Source organism: Labrus bergylta, chromosome 4, assembly GCF_963930695.1.
Source record: "Labrus bergylta chromosome 4, fLabBer1.1, whole genome shotgun sequence".
Taxonomy (NCBI): Eukaryota; Metazoa; Chordata; class Actinopteri; order Labriformes; family Labridae; genus Labrus; species Labrus bergylta.
Genome location: NC_089198.1, coordinates 3,612,911 through 3,632,757, shown reverse-complemented (window position 1 = coordinate 3,632,757; position 19,847 = coordinate 3,612,911). Strand labels below are relative to the sequence as shown.

Here is a 19,847-nt window from a genome sequence, read left to right as displayed (position 1 = left end):
CTCTGTCTCTCTCTCTCTCTTCTCTCTCTCTCTCTCTCTCTCTCTCTCTCTCTCTCTCTCTCTCTCTCTCTCTCAGGAGCACGCTCACTGTCGACAATGAAACCCAGAGCTACAGGACGAAGTCAGATCTGTCAGGTCGCACAAAACAACCAACATGTAAACACATCATGTAAACACATCATGTAAACACATCATGTAAACACATCATGTAAATACAACATGTAAACACATCATGTAAACACAACATGTAAACACATCATGTAAATACAACATGTAAACACATCGTGTAAACACAACATGTAAACACATCATGTAAACACAACATGTAAACACATCATGTAAACACAACATGTAAACACATCATGTAAACACATCATGTAAACACATCATGTAAACACAACATGTAAACACAACATGTAAACACATCGTGTAAACACATCATGTAAACACATCATGTAAACACAACATGTAAACACATCATGTAAACACAACATGTAAACACAACATGTAAACACATCATGTAAACACATCATGTAAACACATCATGTAAACACAACATGTAAACACATCATGTAAACACATCATGTAAACACATCATGTAAACACAACATGTAAACACAACATGTAAACACAACATGTAAACACATCATGTAAAAAACACATCATGTAAACACATCGTGTAAACACATCATGTAAACACATCATGTAAACACATCATGTAAACACAACATGTAAACACATCATGTAAACACATCATGTAAACACATCATGTAAACACATCATGTAAACACAACATGTAAACACATCATGTAAACACATCATGTAAACACATCATGTAAACACATCATGTAAACACATCATGTAAACACATCATGTAAACACATCATGTAAACACATCATGTAAACACATCATGTAAACACCTCAGCTTCTGTGTCTCTATCAGACACAACTTCACACAAGACAAGTTGACGATGGCCCATTCTCAGGCGGGCTGCCCAGTGTACAGAATGCCTAGAGTTAGTGCGCCTTCAGTGACCTTACCCAGTTAGTTAGTTAGTTTTCAGTTAGGAAACAAAGACCCACACGCCTCTCTCTCCGGCTCCCTCCCCTTCTTACAGACGGCCTCTGATTGGCCCACACAGACCCTCATGGGTTTAGCTTCAGCGTCTCGATGTATTTGTTTACCTCACTAATGATTCTGATTTGTTAGTCAGAGTGTTAACGTGCTGCACACAGCTCGCTGAGATGACGACACACACACACACACACACACACACACACACACACACACAGAGCCGCACACACACACACACACACACACACACACAGAGCCGCACACAGATCTGCCGCTCTGCATGACTCGCTGGTTTAAATCCGCCGAGGCTCTGACTCATCCCGCAGTGATACGAGGAGCTGAGGGATCTACAGTTTTCACTGTTTCACTTTGTTTTCAGGGCAGCAGGTGTGTCAACACGTGTTTAAAGGACGTCAGGGTTTAGTGCAGAGTTCATCCTCTCAGCGCCGCTCGTCACTAAGAGAGAAAACGAATGAAATGTCATGCATGAAAACAGGAAGTGCGCTTCTTTGTTCTGACTGGCTGAGACAAAGCCTGTGCACAAAGAATCATTTTTTCATGACGTGCAAACGGCTTCTCGTCTTTTTCCAGGGCCGCTTCTAGCCCACCGGATCGAGGGGGGGGGGGCAGGTAGAAGTACTAGGGGGGCGTTAAGAGGTCTGCTACCCAACCGGGTGGAGTTTTTTTTTAAATACGCAGACTTTTATTTGTTTCATTTGTAAATTTTATTTCGTACAAACAAACAATAAAGTTAAGAAAAACAAACAAACATCAAATCTCAAATGATTTGAATGAAAAGGAGCAGAAAGAAGAATAACCTTATAACACCTGCCCCTCTTTCATTAAGCATGCATTCAAACAAAACCAAAAACAGTCTCTTCATTTCTGTATCAGGTGCTGCTTTTAAGTGCAAATAATTCCCCTCAGTAGAGTCGTGCTGCATTCACAGACAGTCAGAAAAATGTATGTTTGCATGGTTATTTTTACCGTCATGTTACAGGAAGAAGAAGACAGCGGAGGACTCGGGCAGTCTGTGAAAATCACTGAGAAGGCAGATTAAGACATGACTGAAATTACAGACAGTAATGATCCCTTCACCCAGACTAACCCCCCCACACACACACACACACACACACACACACACACACACACACACACACACACACACACACACACACCCATCTCAGCTCTGATTCCTCCTGCAGGGCACTAACTCCCCCAAACACCTCCTCACCTCACCACGGACTGAGAGCATGTTTAACACACACACACACACACACACACACACACACACACACACACACACACACACACACACACACACACACACACACACACACACACATACAGGATCAGAGATGAGGCGGAGAAAGGGATTGTGGGATTGGAGGGGGGGGGGGGGGGGGGGGTTCCCTTTACAGGAGCCGGATCTTGTTTCTCCTCCCGGTAAGATCATCCTCCTCAGGGTCCGACTGCTCCACCTTCACCCATCGATCCCCGTCTGTGAGCGCGTGTGTGAGGATGTGTGTGTGTGTGTGTGTGTGTGTGTGTGTGTGTGTGTGTGTGTGTGTGTGTGTGTAGGATATCAAATTTACCAGTCAGTGATGATGCTGCTGTTGTTCGTGTGTGTGTGTGTGTGTGTGTGTGTGTGTGTGTGTGTGTGTGTGTGTGTGTGTGTGTGTGTGTGTGTGTGTGTGTGTGTGTGTGTGTGTGTCTCAGATATCACATTAACCCAGCAGCAGTGATGACAGAAAAATGTGTTTGTCTCAGAAGTCAAACAGCTACTACTGACACGCAATACTACGACTTCTTCTTCTACTACAGCTTTCACACTGTTTACTGTTTTCAGGTTCAGTCAGCTGTTAGCTCAACGTTTAGTCAAAACCTTCAGTTTCTCTTCCTCACATGTCAAACTGTCTGAGTAGATTCATTAAAAAAAAAAAACATCACAGCGGTCAAAATAACAGAACACTGACAAAGTAGCCAGGGGCGGGTCCAGACTTTTTCTGACTGGGGTGGCTCACCCGGGGCAGAGACTCAATAGCTTTATATGTGATTTTTTGATCCAGCAGGTGTCGCCCTTGAGCACCAGCATGAAACCAAAACAACTGGCGCTGCATTGTTGTGTTAGCATGCTAATGCTAGCGATCTTTATTATGCTGGTATCTTCACACTGCATGTAAATTTACCTGAAATGAGCGTGATCTAGAAACACAGTTAAGCAGTGAGTACAGTATGTTATTCTTCTTTTCTCTAGTCCCTCAATTAAACAACTTTTATACACGAGGGGAGGAGTCAGCCGGCCGTCCAGGCGATGTAAACAAAGTGAAGATAGGACTCTGAAAACTCTGAAAACATCACAGACAGTGGGACTCGAGTGTTACACCCATTGTAGACAGTCATGACTCACAGAGTTATTTTCAGAGGATATACTTGATTTATATTATATTTAAGTGTGAAAAATCACATATGAAGACTTTAAATCTGATGTTGTCTGAAGTGTGATGTGCTCCACGTGACATTATGGTGGAAAGGACACCACATGGCTAACATGTTTCCTCGTTCCCTCTCTCATATGAACCCTAACCTCTCTCCCAATAACAGAAATACTGACCAGTGCCTCTGTCATCTTTGCACCACTAGGTGTTCAGACCTGAGTCCCCTCGGCTCTCTCCATGCAGCTCTGGTGGGAGGTGAGTAAGACACAAGTGAAGGAGGCAAGTGAAGGATGCATGGATGCAACTTAAGAGGCTTTGGATGTTCATGAATGTTGCCTCGCTAACTTCTTCAAATCCTGTCTCAAGTTGATGTCGTCCCCGCTCTCCTGTCCCCTCCGACCCCTCTGTCATCCTCTCCTCCTGATTTCTCACATGCTGGAGAGCAGCAGCAGCTCTGAGCGCCAACTATCACAGAGGAAGGGTCAAAGGGCATTACCTATTGTAGGTACACCTTCCAACAGTTTATAAAAGTCTGATAAAGTTGAATAAAGTTGATGTAAACATGACATCTCACAAAGCTGCTTGATAAAGATCGTTTTGAATATAAATATGTTCAGTGATTCAGTATCTGTCACATTTAGGCCCTAATGTGTCCGTGTGTTTGCTCCGCCTCTGCACCTCTCTCTCCTACATGCACATAAACAATCATCTCTCACACGCTGATGGCATTAAAAATGATTTGTGGAGCCGTGTGTTCGGACTGGAATCAGGCCAAACACACACGGAGGGTCACAGCCCACATCTAACATCATCATCCCCCGGTCGTCTCTGCCTTAATTACAGCACGCCTGTGAGCAGCAGTCAAACCCGGTGAGGATCAGAGCGATTAAACTATGAGTAATGTTGCATCATTGACGCTGAACGGGGGGAAATTATCACTCGGTTGTTTCCCGGCATCCAGAGTTTGAGCCGTAAACGTCGGCCGCCTCTGAGACGAACGAGCAGAGAAACCCTCGTTAGCCACCTGCTACTCTGCAGCTGCAGGAGTCATCTTTGAAGATGAGACGATGATGAGAGCTTATAGACGTAAGGAGGGAGTGTCATCACTGAGATTAGAAGCAAAACGCCTCTTTCTAAAAGAACAAAACTTCAATTCATTTGTAGTTGGATTTTTATCCCCCAGTAAACTTCCCGGTGTTACCGTCACACAAGATGATGATTTTTCAGAGATATTTATGGTCTTGCCGCATTCTGGTCTCGGGTAGTCTTGGTTAGTGTGGTCTTGACTACGTCAGTAGCATAAAAATATGTAAAAACAATTTCTAAACATATTTAAAGGTGATCTCTGCAAGTCGTTCACTTTCAGCTTCTGCTTTCGTGATTCAGACAGAAGATGCTCAATGAACTTAAATCCTCCACTTTGCAGAAACAACATCATTCCACGCTTTCAGCAGACAAACTGGGATCTCTCTCTCAGGGGACTCTCAAGAAATCCAGGTGAAAAAAAATCCCTCACTTCCCCTTTAACACCCTGCAGCCTCCTCTGAGTAACACCCACGAGCATTATGTCACTTATGAACTGCTGTACACCATCATGAGAGACGTTTTCCTGCAGACATAAGTGCTTTTTGACAGCTGCTCATAAAGTGTCCACTCATCAGGACCGGACGGACTGCAGGCTTTAAAAGAAGAAGAGTCCCAGCAGAGCAGAGGAACACCTCGACAATCAGAGGGAAAGCCGGCCTAATCACCTGCATCGATTCAGCTGTAAAGTACGACCAATCATCATTGAGTTCATGAATATACACACAGTTCCACATGTTGGAAGAAGGGAGAGTTTGTCACCGACAGAAAAACGTTGTGTTTTTTATTCCAGGTAGAAACAAGCTGCATAAATTAGGTTTTTCTCCACCATGTTTCTCTAACTCTAATATGTGTCTCTAGTCCGTCTACAAACCCCCCAATCATGAGAAAAGTCCATCCTCTCCGTCTTCTCCCTGCTCCACTTTTCAGAAAATGTGTGATCAAACAGGCGGTTTGGAGATTTTCCCTTCATGACATCACAAAGGGCAGTAACTCCTCCCCCAGGTGGGTGACACTCCCACAGCTAGGTGTGGGAGTGTCAGAGTGTGAGCGAGAAAGCACCGAGTACACCCAAGCCCTTCCAGAGAGGGGGCGTGGTCAGACACAGCTCATTTACATATTTAAAGGTACAGACACAGAAACAGCCTGTTCTGAGCAGGGCTGAAATAGAGGGGTTTATAGACATGATCAAATACAGGATCAGAGTGGATTTAGAACAAGAAACTTCACACACATGTTTTGAGGAACTCTGACACTTATTTAAACTGTTTAAAGAGGAGGAGAATATGTGACCTTTAAGATGGGGGCCTAGGTTTGAATCCAATTTGGGGCCACTTTCCCACATGCCATGCTGTTGTTTTGATACTCAGCTGAAGGCGGTTAATTATGCCTCGCTGCAGCATTTCTCCATCTCTGCACTGAATGATTCTCCCACTGGAGCCTCATTTGTTGAACATTAATGTCATTATGTTCAATGACCACAACCGCAGAGTCCATTAGGAACTCTGAGCTGAACCCACGGGTTAACATAATCACACTGTTACAGTCTGGTACAACTCGTCCACAGAGGAGACGTTAAAAAAACAAGACTGTTTGGATCCATTCCAAACACAAACCATCACCCCTTACCTGAACTCTCTCCTCAGGTCTACACTCCCTCCCGCCCTCTACGCTCTGCCAATGAAAGGCGTCTGATCCAACCTTCACTACATGGCCCAGAGTCCCTCACTGGACTCTTCTCCTCTGTCGCTCCCGGGTGGTGGAACGAACCACCAAACTCCATTCGTTCTGCAGAGTCCCATTGCACCTTTAAACGGCGGGGAATCATGGGAGTGATTCTCTGTGCTACGCCCACCCTCGATGAAAATGATATCCTTGTAGTCAAGACAACCGGGCGACACCGAGCTGAAGAAGAGAATATGGCTACCGACGATCTAATGTATCAAAGTATAATATACATGACGTTTAACATCCGGTGTTTCCATGGCAACGATAAACATGCTGTGTCTGTCATGGCGGCCGCCGCAACATTTCAACTCTAAAATAAAACAGATTTTCTCTGGCTTTGATGACTGTTGGAAATATCTGAGCTAATGTAAAAACTCAACAACAAAAAATATGTAAAACATGCGTTTAGTCCATTTTTTAAATTAATTTAGATATTTAAGTTTCTGAACACCAATGGACTGACTAAGATTATATTTAGGATGGTTTTGATGCCGATCAGAACTCTCAAGAACAGCTGTCAGTGTGTTGCTCTGACTCTGGTCACTTCCTGTCAGTACCTGTGTGTCCAATCAGACTTAAAGCTGTTTGTTTACACTTCCTGACGTTGTTTCCTCCTCTCTAGAATTTTCTTCTATTGTTCTTACTCTCTGATGTTTGTCTCTTTGGATAAAAGCGTCTGCTAAGTGACTTGTAGAATTGTACTGTCACACATTTGTAGTCATTTAAACGTCAGTGATTCATGTGAAGCTCTGCAGCAGTCGAGGTTACCCGAGTTTAAACTTTTAATTCACGCTCTGATCCTCCCGCCGCGCAGGAAACAAAGCGGTAAACATCGGAGGAGTTCATTTGATGAAAACTTTCACTTTAAAGAGTGAAGGGGGAACGATGAGTCTTCAAAAAACTCTGTGTTTCAGGAACAAAGCTTCCTCTGCACTTTTTTGGCATGGAGGATCAAAGAGTCGGACTCTGAACAACAAGCTGAGACATGAAAGTGTCAGACGTGCTCGACAGAAAGACAAAAAGAAAATCATCTCACAGCTGCGAAGATCTTAAAAAATTCACTTTTATCACTTTGAATCTGTCGTTTCCAATCACTGATCTGCACTCGTTCCAGGGCGGAGAAGATTAGATTCTTTTAAAACCCAAACAGATTCCTTTTTAGTCTTTACTGTTTTTTAACATTAATTAACTCCTCGCCCTCAGATGATCCGCAGTGTTTTTCCTCGCCGTCGCTTACACCGTGACAGAATGACTGGCGCCCTGTGAAATCTGCAGCTGAATGCTATTTAGAGAGACTAATTACTAATGAGCTGCTCACAGCCTCTAATGAGCTGCTTCCACTGTCGAACTCCTCCGTGTCCGTTTCATCATGCGGGCGTCTGATCAGGTCAGTTTCACCCCGAGTGTCGACTTCCATCAGAGTTTAACTTTTATAAAGTCTGCGCTCATTATTTCAAAGACTTTTAACAGGAGAATAAACGAACACATAGTGGTGTGTTTGAGCTTTTATAGTTTGAGGTGTGAGTCTCTATTGTCCATAAGTCATAGTTATGAAGACTGAAACAGCTTCTTCAATCCTGCTCTCAAAGGACACCAATTAAAATCAACACCAGGATACTTTTCTGGGGTATTAAAAACTCTGCAAAGAACAAAACAGAAGTCTTAAGGGACACTAAACTCCCTATCTTCCAAAGGGAGTTGAGTTTAAATAACCAATCAGTGAGCTGTGTAGAGAGTGAGATGATAAAGGTATCTTACTCTCTGATCAGACATTAAGGAAACATGTTGAAGTGCTGGCTTCTCTGACAACAATGCAGCAGCCAGTATGTCCTCCTTCTAACTTTAGATTCTGCTCCTGAATGCTCTGGATTTGTTTGGACCAGAGAAGGTAGACGGTTTTAAGACCACCCCCCACTACACGGCCGTTTTGGACACCCCTCAGTTTGCCAGATATGAGAGCAGTTATCAGGTCAACAGGTGTTGCAGCGATGGAAGCGGTCAAGAGAAGTGGTTCAGATAGAAGTGATTGTACCCGACCTAAAAAGCCTCTGCATGCTTCTAATAAGCTCCACGAGCAGAAACGTGCTCAAACTAGGATCAATATTGGAGATGCTTTTGAAAAATGGAGAGAGGTTAGAACACAGAAAGGTTTACAGACCCATGCAGAGCTGGATAAACACTGAAGCTTCAGAGTCCACCACATGGTGACCTGAGTGAGGGGGGGGGGGGACAGCTCTCTATGATGTTTAGAATTTAGAATGCAGTAAAACATTTTTACCCGAAACGTTGCCAGTGAATACTGCCAAACTGGCTTGACTTGAATGATGCATTTCTTAGCAGAAAACTTTCCTTTTAAAAAACTCAAAGCCGTCAAAAACAAACTCCTAAAAGAAGAAGGTATCACACAATGTTTGACTGACAGATAACAAACCGTCTATCGGACAGAAAACCGCCATAAAAATCACACCAGCTGAGCCGGTGAGGGAGGCAGGACTGGAAGCAGTGAATCACATATGGGTGGGTTTATCAGTTATGGCTGCATCTAGAGAGACAGATGTGGCATTAATCTCACACAGCCACGGATTCAGACGCTGACTTGCTGAGGTTTGAGGTAATTATGCACACGTCCGTTTTACACCAGGCAGAAGAAGAAGAAGAAGAAGAAGAAGAAGAAGAAAAAGAAGAAGAAGCTTTTTGTGGACTCGGCAAAATTTAGAGCAGACTGAGACTGAACTGGAAAGTCATCAGCTTCCTTTTGTTTCAGTTTGAAAGCTGCCCCCCCCCCTCTCACTCAGGTCACCATGTGGTGGACTCTGAAGCTTCAGTGTTTATCCAGCTCTGCATGGGTCTGTAAACCTTTCTGTGTTCTAACCTCTCTCCATTTTTCAAAAGCATCTCCAATATTGATCCTAGTTTGAGCACGTTTCTGCTCGTGGAGCTTATTAGAAACATGCAGAGGCTTTTTAGGTCGGGTACAATCACTTCTATCTGAACCACTTCTCTTGCCCGCTTCCATCGCTGCAACACCTGTTGACCTGATAACTGCTCTCATATCTGGCAAACTAAGGGGCGTCCAAAACGGCCGTGTGGGGGGTTGCCTTAAAAGCGCCTACCTTCTCTGGTCCAAACAAATCCAGAGCATTCAGGAGCAGAATCTAAAGTTAGAAGGAGGACATACTGGCTGCTGACTAAACATCTTAGTGATTGATCCTTTAAGGGGGCGGGACATAGAAATATTTGGCATTTTTGTTGAAAAACAACCTAAATATTTATCAGTAAGTTGTATTTCAGCCCAGGCGGTATGTAAGTGCAACGCTTGATAATGTCTCTGTCCATGGTGCTGAAATCCCTGTGACTGTTCTTATCCAATCTCCGTACAACAACACCAGGTTGCTTGTAAAACAATAGCGCCGCCCTCGTTCGAGGAGGACGGTGAAGTATGTGTGACATTAATCCAGCCAGTCTGAGGGGCTGGAGAACGCCGTCCACCTGCGCAGGAGCGTGAAATCCTTCACACTGATCTGAAAGCATGAAAATCACAGTCCCGCTGACAGCCGTGATCTGCTCCCACAGCGCGGCTTGAGCAGTTGTTTACCAGCGAAAAAGAACAACATCAACATGCTGGAGAGGTAGAGGGGGCGAGAGAGCACTACTTGAAATAAAGAGAGAGAGAGAGAGAGAGAGAGAGGGAGAGAGAGATATGGGAATTACACAGCCGAGCATTCTGGGAAGGAGAACCTCCTGTCAGGCCTGTCTGGATGCCAGGACGGGGGGGCCAAGGTTCACCACTGATCCGCCACCAAACTGCTGATGTCAAACCTCTCTGTTTCCCCCTCGCTCGCTCGCCCTCCACATCTTTATCTCTCTCTCTCTCTCTCTCTCTCTCTCTGCTTTCACACATGCTCGCTCTACCTGACTCCCTGCCTCCACTGCAGATCTGATTTCACTCTCTTCACAGCGTTGTTATGGTAACCCAAATTTGGTAGAGCACAGTGCTGGAGCGCTGTAACAGTAGCCGGGGATCTGATACTCCTGCAACCCTTAAATTCCCTCACAGTGGAGCCCTGCAGGGGGCGCTCTCAGGGGACTGGAAAAACCTTTAATCTGGAACGCTCTGCGAACTAATAAATGAAAATCAAGTAAATCCACTGGTCTAATTGTTCTAATTAATCCTGGCTCGGGGGGGGGGGCACTAAGTCTGGTTGTACATAAAGAGAAAACTATTAGAGACGACTACATCAGGTTTAACGTTAATAAACAGTTTAAAGGAAGCGTCTCTGCTTAAAAACAAACACTTCCACTTTAATCAAAGCTGGAAATATAGAAAAAAAGACGTCAAAACGAAAGCAAGGGCTTTTTCTTCTTTTCTTTTTTTTTTTTAAATAGATTAAACATGGTGCCTTAAAACAAACCTCACCAGGTGAAGCAAAGGTAAGACAATCAACCTCAGAACAGGAGCTCGAGTAGAAGTATTCATGGAAACAGACTCATAACTGTGTTAGAAAAACATCATGTTTAAGGATACCCTGAAACAGATGCTAAATGTCTCCTTGGAAACATATATGACGATGTGTGATTGTGAAAAACAACAAAAAAAAGGCCTTTAAATGATAACAAGGGGTGCTGGAATCAAATGCTAAAGGTTCCTTGAAACTATCCCACCTATCTGTAACAAGACAAAACGGCAGGTTTGAAAACAGAAGCTAAAAGTGAACCTTAAAATGGACGCTGGAGGATGCCTAGAGGGTACCTTGAAACAGACCTTACATGTTACATATTAAAACAACAGACCATAAAACAGACATGAAAACAGTACCTAAAGACTAACCTTACCAAGTGTAAGAAGGGAAGCTGGCAATCCTTAAAACAGTAGCTTAGTTATTTTTAAACAGAACCTTCAACTTAAAACAGACGCAAAAGAAAATAGAAATGGAACTTTAAAACGGAGGAAGTGAACTTTGAAATCGACACAAGAGGGTACCTTGAAACAGACCAGGCCACATGTTAGAAACAACCCAAGACAGACCTTAGAGCGGACGCTAAGGGTACCTCGAAACAGACAATGGGATCTTAGGACTACTCTAACCACGCGTTGGACGACAAACCTCCAAATAGAAGCTTCTGATGCGTCTCTCTCTGTAATCCTCGTCCTGCCAGGGGACGCTCTGAAACCCTCCCCTCTGGGACCGCCCCGTGTGTCTGAACCCCGCGAGGGAAAACTGTCACTCAGCTGATATTTTAAACCCCCTGTGAGAGTGAAGAAAAGAACCGCCAGCTTACATTCAATTATTCCAGATATCAGTCAAGCAGCCCGTCTGTCAGAAGGAATATTTAACAAACGTTTTGACCCGCTGAAGCTAAGCGAGGAATCACCTGTGGAGGACTCTGAATCTATTCTGGGGAACTCTTGATGTGTGACGGCTTTAAAGTTCTCAGTTTTTTATCAGCTTTGTTGTTTCAGGGAAGACATTGTTCTTGAACAGGCCCTGATGAACCCTAACTCATCTGTTGGTGCAGATTTAAGGAGATTAAAACTCAACATCTACCTGCTTTATTTTTGATTTTTTTTACACCTTTAGAATTTCACACTTTACTGACAGCACAACATTACCTCCACCCCTTCACACATCTGCTCTTTTCCTTCCTCCTCTATCTCTGTGCATCCATCTGTTCCTGCTCTTTTAATCCCCGTCCCACTTGCCTCTCCTTTCCTATACACGTGTCACATTGAAGCGCTGCCTATGCATCATAATCTGTGGGTGAAGAGCGTGAGTAACGCTCCCCTCCCCCCCCCGCTGTCAACACAAACCGCTGAAGTGCCCCTGAGCAGCACACTTCACACCCGGAGAGCCGAGCCGAGCCGAGCCGAGCCGAGGTGGATTTTAACTCGTCTGTGTAAAGGACGGGTTCACTACACGTTACCGATGATGTCATACATTTGTCGGCAGCTGTGGCTGAATGTTGGAGAGGCTCCATGGACCAATTTGGAGCAGATGGGATGACCCAGAGGGAGGCCACAAGTTGAGACAAGTCAGCCTAATAATGTTAATTATCTGGAGTTCTGCTGGTGCTCTTTGACCTCTTCAGGCCTTTCACTCTCCGAGCACCTTGGTAGTTGGTGAAGATGGGGCAGAAAACTTAACTCTGCTTCTTCAGCGATTTTGAGCCGACGACAAGAAAAGCAAATGTGAGCTCAGATCAGTGTGACAGAAAAAATGAAAGAAAGTTTGGAGGTTGAAAATCAGGTTTCTAAAAGATCCAAAAGGAGAGGGTAATGGCTCCGTTTTGGACGCCCCTCGGTTTGTCAGATATGAGAGCAGTTATCAGGTCAACAGGTGTTGCAGCGATGGAAGCGGTCAAGAGAAGTGGTTCAGATAGAAGTGATTGTACCCGACCTAAAAAGCCTCTGCATGTTTCTAATAAGCTCCACGAGCAGAAACGTGCTCAAACTAGGATCAATATTGGAGATGCTTTTGAAAAATGGAGAGAGGTTAGAACACAGAAAGGTTTACAGACCCATGCAGAGCTGGATAAACACTGAAGCTTCAGAGTCCACCACATGGTGACCTGAGTGAGGGGAGGGGGGGAGACAGCTCTCTATGATGTTTAGAATGTAGACTGCAGTACTCATTTTAAACACTAGGGGTCAGAGTTACATACTGCTCCTTTAAGAAACAAATTGTTAAAATCTATTTGTTTTTATATTTTAACAAAGTCGTCAGTATCACGTTCAGACGTGTTATTAATAATTTAGTGGTTCAGTGATGTCAGACACATGATTTGTATTTGTGTAACATCACCTGTGGAGAAATGTGCGGGAAATATCAGTTTACACACACACACACACACACACACACACATATACACACACACACACACACACACACACACACGATTCCCTCAGTTTACCTCGACCTTGATTCACCGTGCCGCTGCCCTCTCTACTTGATGACATGGTGGGTTTAGGCGTGTCCTGATTGTTGACTGCTTGTGTACAAAGGGGCGTTCCTGACCGACCCTGACCTTTAAACACACTGACACCAGCACCACATACGGAGCGGCCATATTGGACTGTCATATGTTGTGTCGCAGAGAGACACACACGTTGAGAGAGTGTCTGTGGGTTCAGGAGACGAGAAGGACACACAGAGAGAAAGTGTCCTGCAGGTGAGGAAGTTAAGACAAAGATGGCCGCTGCATGATTCCACCTGAAGATAAAGAAAACTCCCTGATGGAGTCAGTGAGTGTTTGAACATGTTTAAAGTTTCCAAATGTAACACAAGAAACATTTATCTGAATAAAATCAGAGAGAGAGATAAAGTTCAGAGCGATTAGTGATTAGAGAAGCAAAGGCCGACGAGGGAAAACAATCTGCATCTGCAGAGTAAGACGCTCTCGTTGCCGTCGCCATGTTTATTTTGCTGACACGTCACTTGTCGGGAGTCGGTGCGTTTTCAGAGAGCAGCACGGAGCAGCGCAGTTCCCGCGGTAATTACAGAATCAGTGTCAGATAATACCATGTATGTGGTATCAAACCCTTCATAAACACATCAACAAACACACACATGGCTCATAGTGCTGTATCACCAAAAACAGTCTTTTATTCTGAAAATAAAACCGGATGTTTCAGTGTCTGACTTCCTGTCACGACCTGCTCTGTGGTAAACTGATGCTCCGCGCTCTGACATCCTGCAGAAACAGAAAGCGGACAGAGGACTTCCAGACTAATGGAGCTGAGACGCGGCGCAGCGAGAGGAAGCACACACACTGCCGCCATGCTGGAGCGGTGACGGACCGAAACATGCAACACACACCTGGTGGGCTTTAGCAGTAAGGTGTTTACACGTCACAGTCTCCTGTTGTGTTTTTGGAGTCCTCCAGGGAGCAAAATCTGGTTTCTGAAATCAGGATATGATTGCTAACTTTCTTCTCACCTTTGACCCTTTTTTTCCGGCTGAAAACTGGGTGGAAACACCAAAATGATGTTGCACACCAGTCAGAACTCGTCCATCTTCACTTTTAGCAACTTTTATTAAAGGAATGCTCCACAGCTTTACACACGCTTCGTTTTCAGCCTACACACACCTCTGTGTCTTCTTCACTGAGCATCTCTTAAAGGGCCGGTGTCTTCATCTTAACAGGTAGATAAAACACAGTATTTACAGTTTACTCTTAAAAATTTAAATTAACTTAAATACTTCTGGAAATTAAATTAGTTTAACGAGACACACTGATATAAGAAAATGACAGAAACAAATATGAAAATATGAAAAAAAACAGCCCGTCCTGCTCTTTGACATCATTACCTCTTTGTTGACATAAGAAAACACATTTCAGGGTTTGGTTTCAGTGTGCACTGTTTTCTACTGCTGGTGCTCGTTTATATTTCTGACCTCTGACCCTGAAGCAGCCCGAGCACGCCATGCACTGCAGAGGAATGTGGTTACATGGCGAGGATTATTTTAGTCGCGAATGCGTTGCTTCTTGGAGAGTTGCAAAAAAGTATGACAAGTGTGGTTTATACGTCCGTACAGTTTCAAATCTGAAGGAGATATCTGGTTCATCATGATGGACTTTCAAATGAAATAAAAGTACTACTGCATGCTGCTTCGTCCAGACATGAGCTCAACAAACCTGTGCTCACTTCAGAGACAGTATGAAGGCTGGTAATGTGAGCTTAAATACCCAGCCGGACACTGGAATCATTTAATAAGACAAAAAACAAAGAGCAGAAGCAGAAGCAGCCTTTTCAAACTCTGAGCTCAGCCGTTTGGTCTCTCCTCCAAAAACAAAAACATGCTGATCATGCTCCACACTTCATCATCCATCTGTGCGAAGCTCTTCTTATGTAAGTTTGGTTTGGTTTGAGTGGTGTTTGAAAACTCAAAATAACAACTCAGCTGAGCAATCCAGGGCTGCAAAAAAATAAATAAATAAATAAAAACCCACAAGTGAAACCACGAATCAGCCGGGACAAAACAGCACAGCATCAAAACAAAGGGTGGATTTATGGAGCTCAATGTGAAGTTTATCAAGAAATAAGCACTGCATTAAACTTTATAAAGATTTCATTTGAATTCATCAACTATTCTTTTCACATTTAGGCACCTTAGAAACAGCTGAAAACCTCAAACAGCACTTCCATTTAACAGAGACAGAGACAGAACAAACTAAACAGGAGGAAACTTTTCCCTACACCAGTGTGTCACAGCCTCCCTGGACTCCACATCAGTGCAGAACAATCCTTCATAACATCACACAGACTCCCAGCAGGCTCCCAGCTGCTTCTGATAACACTAAGAAGCCTGAACAAGTTGTAGAAAAACGCTTTGGGTACTCACACGAACGCGTGGTAGAGCAGCGCCCATCCTCTCGGCCTCTCCAGCGCGTCGTACAGCAGGTTCTGGATCCTCCTCTTCCGGATGTTATTCCTCTTGGCCGGCCGGGTGTAGTTCAGGGGGGTCTTGGCCAGCAGCCCGATGCCGATGCCCTGAGAGCCCCGCTTGTAGTCATCCCGGCCCGAAGACACGAGCAGCAGGGCGCCATCCTTGTCCGCTCCCCCGGCGCCTTGGTCCAATAAGTCCCCGGCGGCAGCGCTGGAGCTCTTCTTGTGCTCCTCAGAGCCGCTAGCGACGGTCCTGGACCGGAGCCCCATGGTCAGTGCTGGATGCCCGGGGTGGGCAGCATGCCATGATCCGGGGCGCTGGATCCGGAGCTACACCCCCTCCTTAGCCGCGGGTCATTTAAGGATGTGGTCCCCGGCGCGAAGGGAGGTGCTCAGCAGTCTGACTGAGAGGTAGAGAAGGGAGGGAGGGATGGAGCGGAGGAGAGAGAGAGTAAGTGTGTGTGTGTGTGTGTGTGTGTGTGTGTGTGTGTGTGTGTGTGTGTGTGTGTGTGTGTGTGTATTACATCCTTTATTTTGGGAAACCATCGGCATCTGGTGCACTGCTCGGTGCACAGAGAAGAAATGTAGAATAAATTGTGCGTAAAAATCGCAAAAACAAACACACACAAGCAAACAAAAATCCCACGCCCTTATGATTAAATCCTTCTGGGAATATGACAGTGACACAATTCAGGAGGTAGAATCCCCACAAAGTGAAATAAACTCAGACTACATCAGCTCAGGCGCGGTTAGAGTTCTCTATTAGAGGAATATCTCAGAGATTTTACGCGACAGGACGAGACACCTGATTCCTGACGATTTTTAGAAAACCTGCCAATCACTTCATTAATTCAAATAATGAGTGGGCATTAAGCAACAATTGCCCAATTACCAAACACTCCTCTCCTTCCTACACACACACACACACACACACACACACACACACACACACACTCACTGGAGACAAAGACCTGGCATTACGCTGCATCCACACACACACACACAAACACTCAGAGACAGCAAAGGGAGGAAACCCGCTGAAGACAAAAACAGCTCCACGCACACCGAGTCCTTACCAGCAGCGGGGCCCGGGCATCTCGGCTCGTTACTCCGGGGCTTCCAGTCTCCATCCACCTGCAGAGGAAGGAAGCGGCGCTGGGCTGAGGGTGGAGGGTGGAGGGTGGAGACGGAGGATGTAGAGCAGAGATGCTGCGTGAGGGAGGTCGATACTAAAACTGAATCTGAGGAGGAGAGGCAGGAGAGAGAGAGAGAGAGAGAGAGAGAGAGAGAGAGAGAGAGAGAGAGGCTTTCATAAGAAGCAACGCAAACGCGACGTGCGCAGACAGACTCCGTACACCTTGATGCATTCAGGAGGAAAACATGCACAGACACATAGCCAATAGCTGCTCGCTCCAGACCCTGATATGCACAGTCATGCACACGCGCTTGTTGGCATATAGAGGGGACATGAAACACACAGACACACAGGGTACAAAAGCACACCTGATAGAAAACACACTTAAAAAAAGAAGCTGGAAACACACTTATCAGGGGGTTTCAGCTTTTTAAATGACATACGATCAACAATAACTATGTGAAAATATAAATAAACATTATTTAAAGTAAAATAAGAACATTTCGAAGTCATGCTAGAAAAAGAACGGCTCATGTCACTGAAGGACCAGTGGTACTACTAGTGCCCCTAGGGGTGCTTTGGAGTACTGCAGGTGTTCTTTTGAAAGTTTAGTTGAGCAATCAGGTGGACACACGTCACACCTTGAATGACTGGAATCAAAGTACTGTAGTATAGATCCTCCATCATCATGTCAAATATTCCTCCAATACAAGTAAAAGTTGACAAGTCAAATTATGACTCGAGTTAAAGGCCTTATCGCTTTTAAAGGAAGAATGTTCAACATGTTCCACATAAATAAATCATAAAGTCTGTCCTGTGTAAATGTCTCTCTGAGTCCTGACTGTCTACAATGAGGGAGAAGCTCGAGTCCCGCTGGCTGTGTTGTTGTCAGAGCCGTGTTTACATGGACGGGACGGCCGGCTCCTCCCCTTGTGTATAAAAGCTGTTTTAGTCAAGAACTAGAGAGAAGAAGAAGAACATACTCACTGATTATTTGGATGTTAGTAAGAGTTTTTAGATCACGCTCATTCTGTGTCACTTTACATGACACAACACAGGACGCAGGTGATTGCAGCTCGAGGACAAATTTTGTCGACAGCGGAGGCTGGAGGCTTCAGTATGGAGGAGGCGTGGCCTAACAGCAGTTTGTTTTGGTTTCATGCTGGAGCTCAAGGGCGACATCTACTGGATCAAAAAGTCACACATTCTTCCTTTTAAAATACTTCAGTAGGCTACTTTGTATTTTCACAAAGTACGAGTGCAGTCAAGAATACAGGAGGGACATTTTTTTAGAGAAAAATATTTACATTTTTTAGACAAGACAAAGAAATAACTATAAATGACAATACGTTCACTGAGCATTTTATGTTTGATTTTTCTGGGCATAATACTAATTTAACAGCGCTGCGTTCTTCAATGTCACCTCTCCCTCACCGACCAATCAGAATCAAGACGGGGCGGGACTTATAACATCAACAATATATGTTGACTTGTCTTTTCAATGGGATCAGTTTCCAGATGTAGCTCTGCTGCTGACCTCAGGACATGACGTCTTTTACAAAGTCTTCATGTTGGTGATGTTTTCACAAATTAAAGCGAGCTAAACACACCTAACGGACATTACCGAGGGAAGCAGAAGTTAAACATCTGTAACCAAGCAACAATGAGCGCTGCTGAGAAGCGCTCAGAAACGGAGGTTATGAGCGCCTTCAGGGCCGTGTGTGGACGCAGGCCCCCCGAAGGCTTTGGCTTCACTTTCAAACAAAGAAACTACAGCCACATATCATAAACAGTCAAAGAACAGACTACATGTAGACGCTTGCTCTTAGCTCCGTCCAGGCTTTGTGTTGTTTCTAACGCACAGACAGAAGCAAGCATCTCTTTTTTTATAAGATCTGAAAGATATTTGGCACCACGTTCCCCTCTGACAGGCGGTGGAATTAGCTCTTAGAAGCTGAGAGAGAAGGTTAAACATCACAAAGCAGCTTTAAAAACATCTGTGGACGTTTGATCAGTCGCAGAGTCGATGAAATGAGAGGCCAGGCGCATCTTAAAAGAGGAGTCTGCTGCTTCTGTATTCTGCTGGTTGGTGTCTTATTTCTTATTTTCTTTCTCTGTTGAATTCACTCAAATCAAAGCTCCAGCACCTTCACAAGAAACGTCTATAAATGTGACATATCATTCTCCTTTTCAACCAGTGTAAATAAGTCTTCAGTGAGTCTAACAGGAATGATGCATGAGATGCTAAGCAGGGCAGCCAGAGGGAGTGCTGTCAGATGGGGCCCCCTTAGGGAGGTCTCCTACTGTCATGCACATTTTGAGCTGTAGCTGTGGTTTAAAGTTTGTGAGCCCTTGGGGGGGCCCCTTACTGGCCTGGGGCCCCGAGCAGTTGCCTGCCTTGCCTGTTGACAAGCAGCACCTCTGGTCACACCCCATGTACAGAGGCTATTGTCCTCCAAGCGGGAGGCTTGGGTTCGAGTCCGGCCTTGGGTTCCTACTCTGTCCTCTTGAATAAAGGCAAAAAAGCAAACACAAAGAAGTTAGTACGTGATTAAATGTGACAAAGGTTGTATTTTTTGGTGATTCTCGCTACTTTTTTTCAAAATATACAAACGTTAAAATGTTAAAATCGACAAAATATGGAGTGTTGCTATTAAAACGAAGACAGACGAGACTGAAAACATTCCTCAGATTGATGGGGGATCTTGTGTAAAATAAAAATCTATTAATTATAAATAAATCTATGTTTTTGGCACAGAAATATAAAAAGGTATCAAAGATTAGAGACATAAAGTACAACTGCCCTGATTCACACTGTGCTCTCCAGGAAATAAAACCCTCTATGTGACACACACACACACACAGCCTAACAGGATTTAAACAGAACAGAACAATCTTAAAATAGATTGATTGCGTGTCTTGGTGGCCTTTTAGTATTCCGACTTAATCGTTGGCGGTCGGAGGATTTGACTAATTATGTGGAAGAAAAACGGCAGGAGGAG

General features: G+C 44.5%; 1 protein-coding gene across 1 annotated transcript in view; it reads right to left on the bottom strand.

Annotated features, from left to right (window-relative positions):
• kcnq3 (potassium voltage-gated channel, KQT-like subfamily, member 3) overlaps positions 1–17,232 on the bottom strand; it is an 87,257-nt gene extending 70,025 nt beyond the window's left edge. Inside the window, exons 1-2 of the mRNA XM_065953528.1 lie at positions 16,787–17,232; positions 15,667–16,114 (exon numbers count right to left, since the gene is read on the bottom strand). Coding sequence (XP_065809600.1) covers positions 15,667–15,980 — 314 coding nt within the window. The 5' untranslated portion in view covers positions 15,981–16,114; positions 16,787–17,232. The remainder of the gene's footprint in view (positions 1–15,666; positions 16,115–16,786) is intronic.
• Between the last annotated feature and the right edge of the window lie 2,615 nt (positions 17,233–19,847).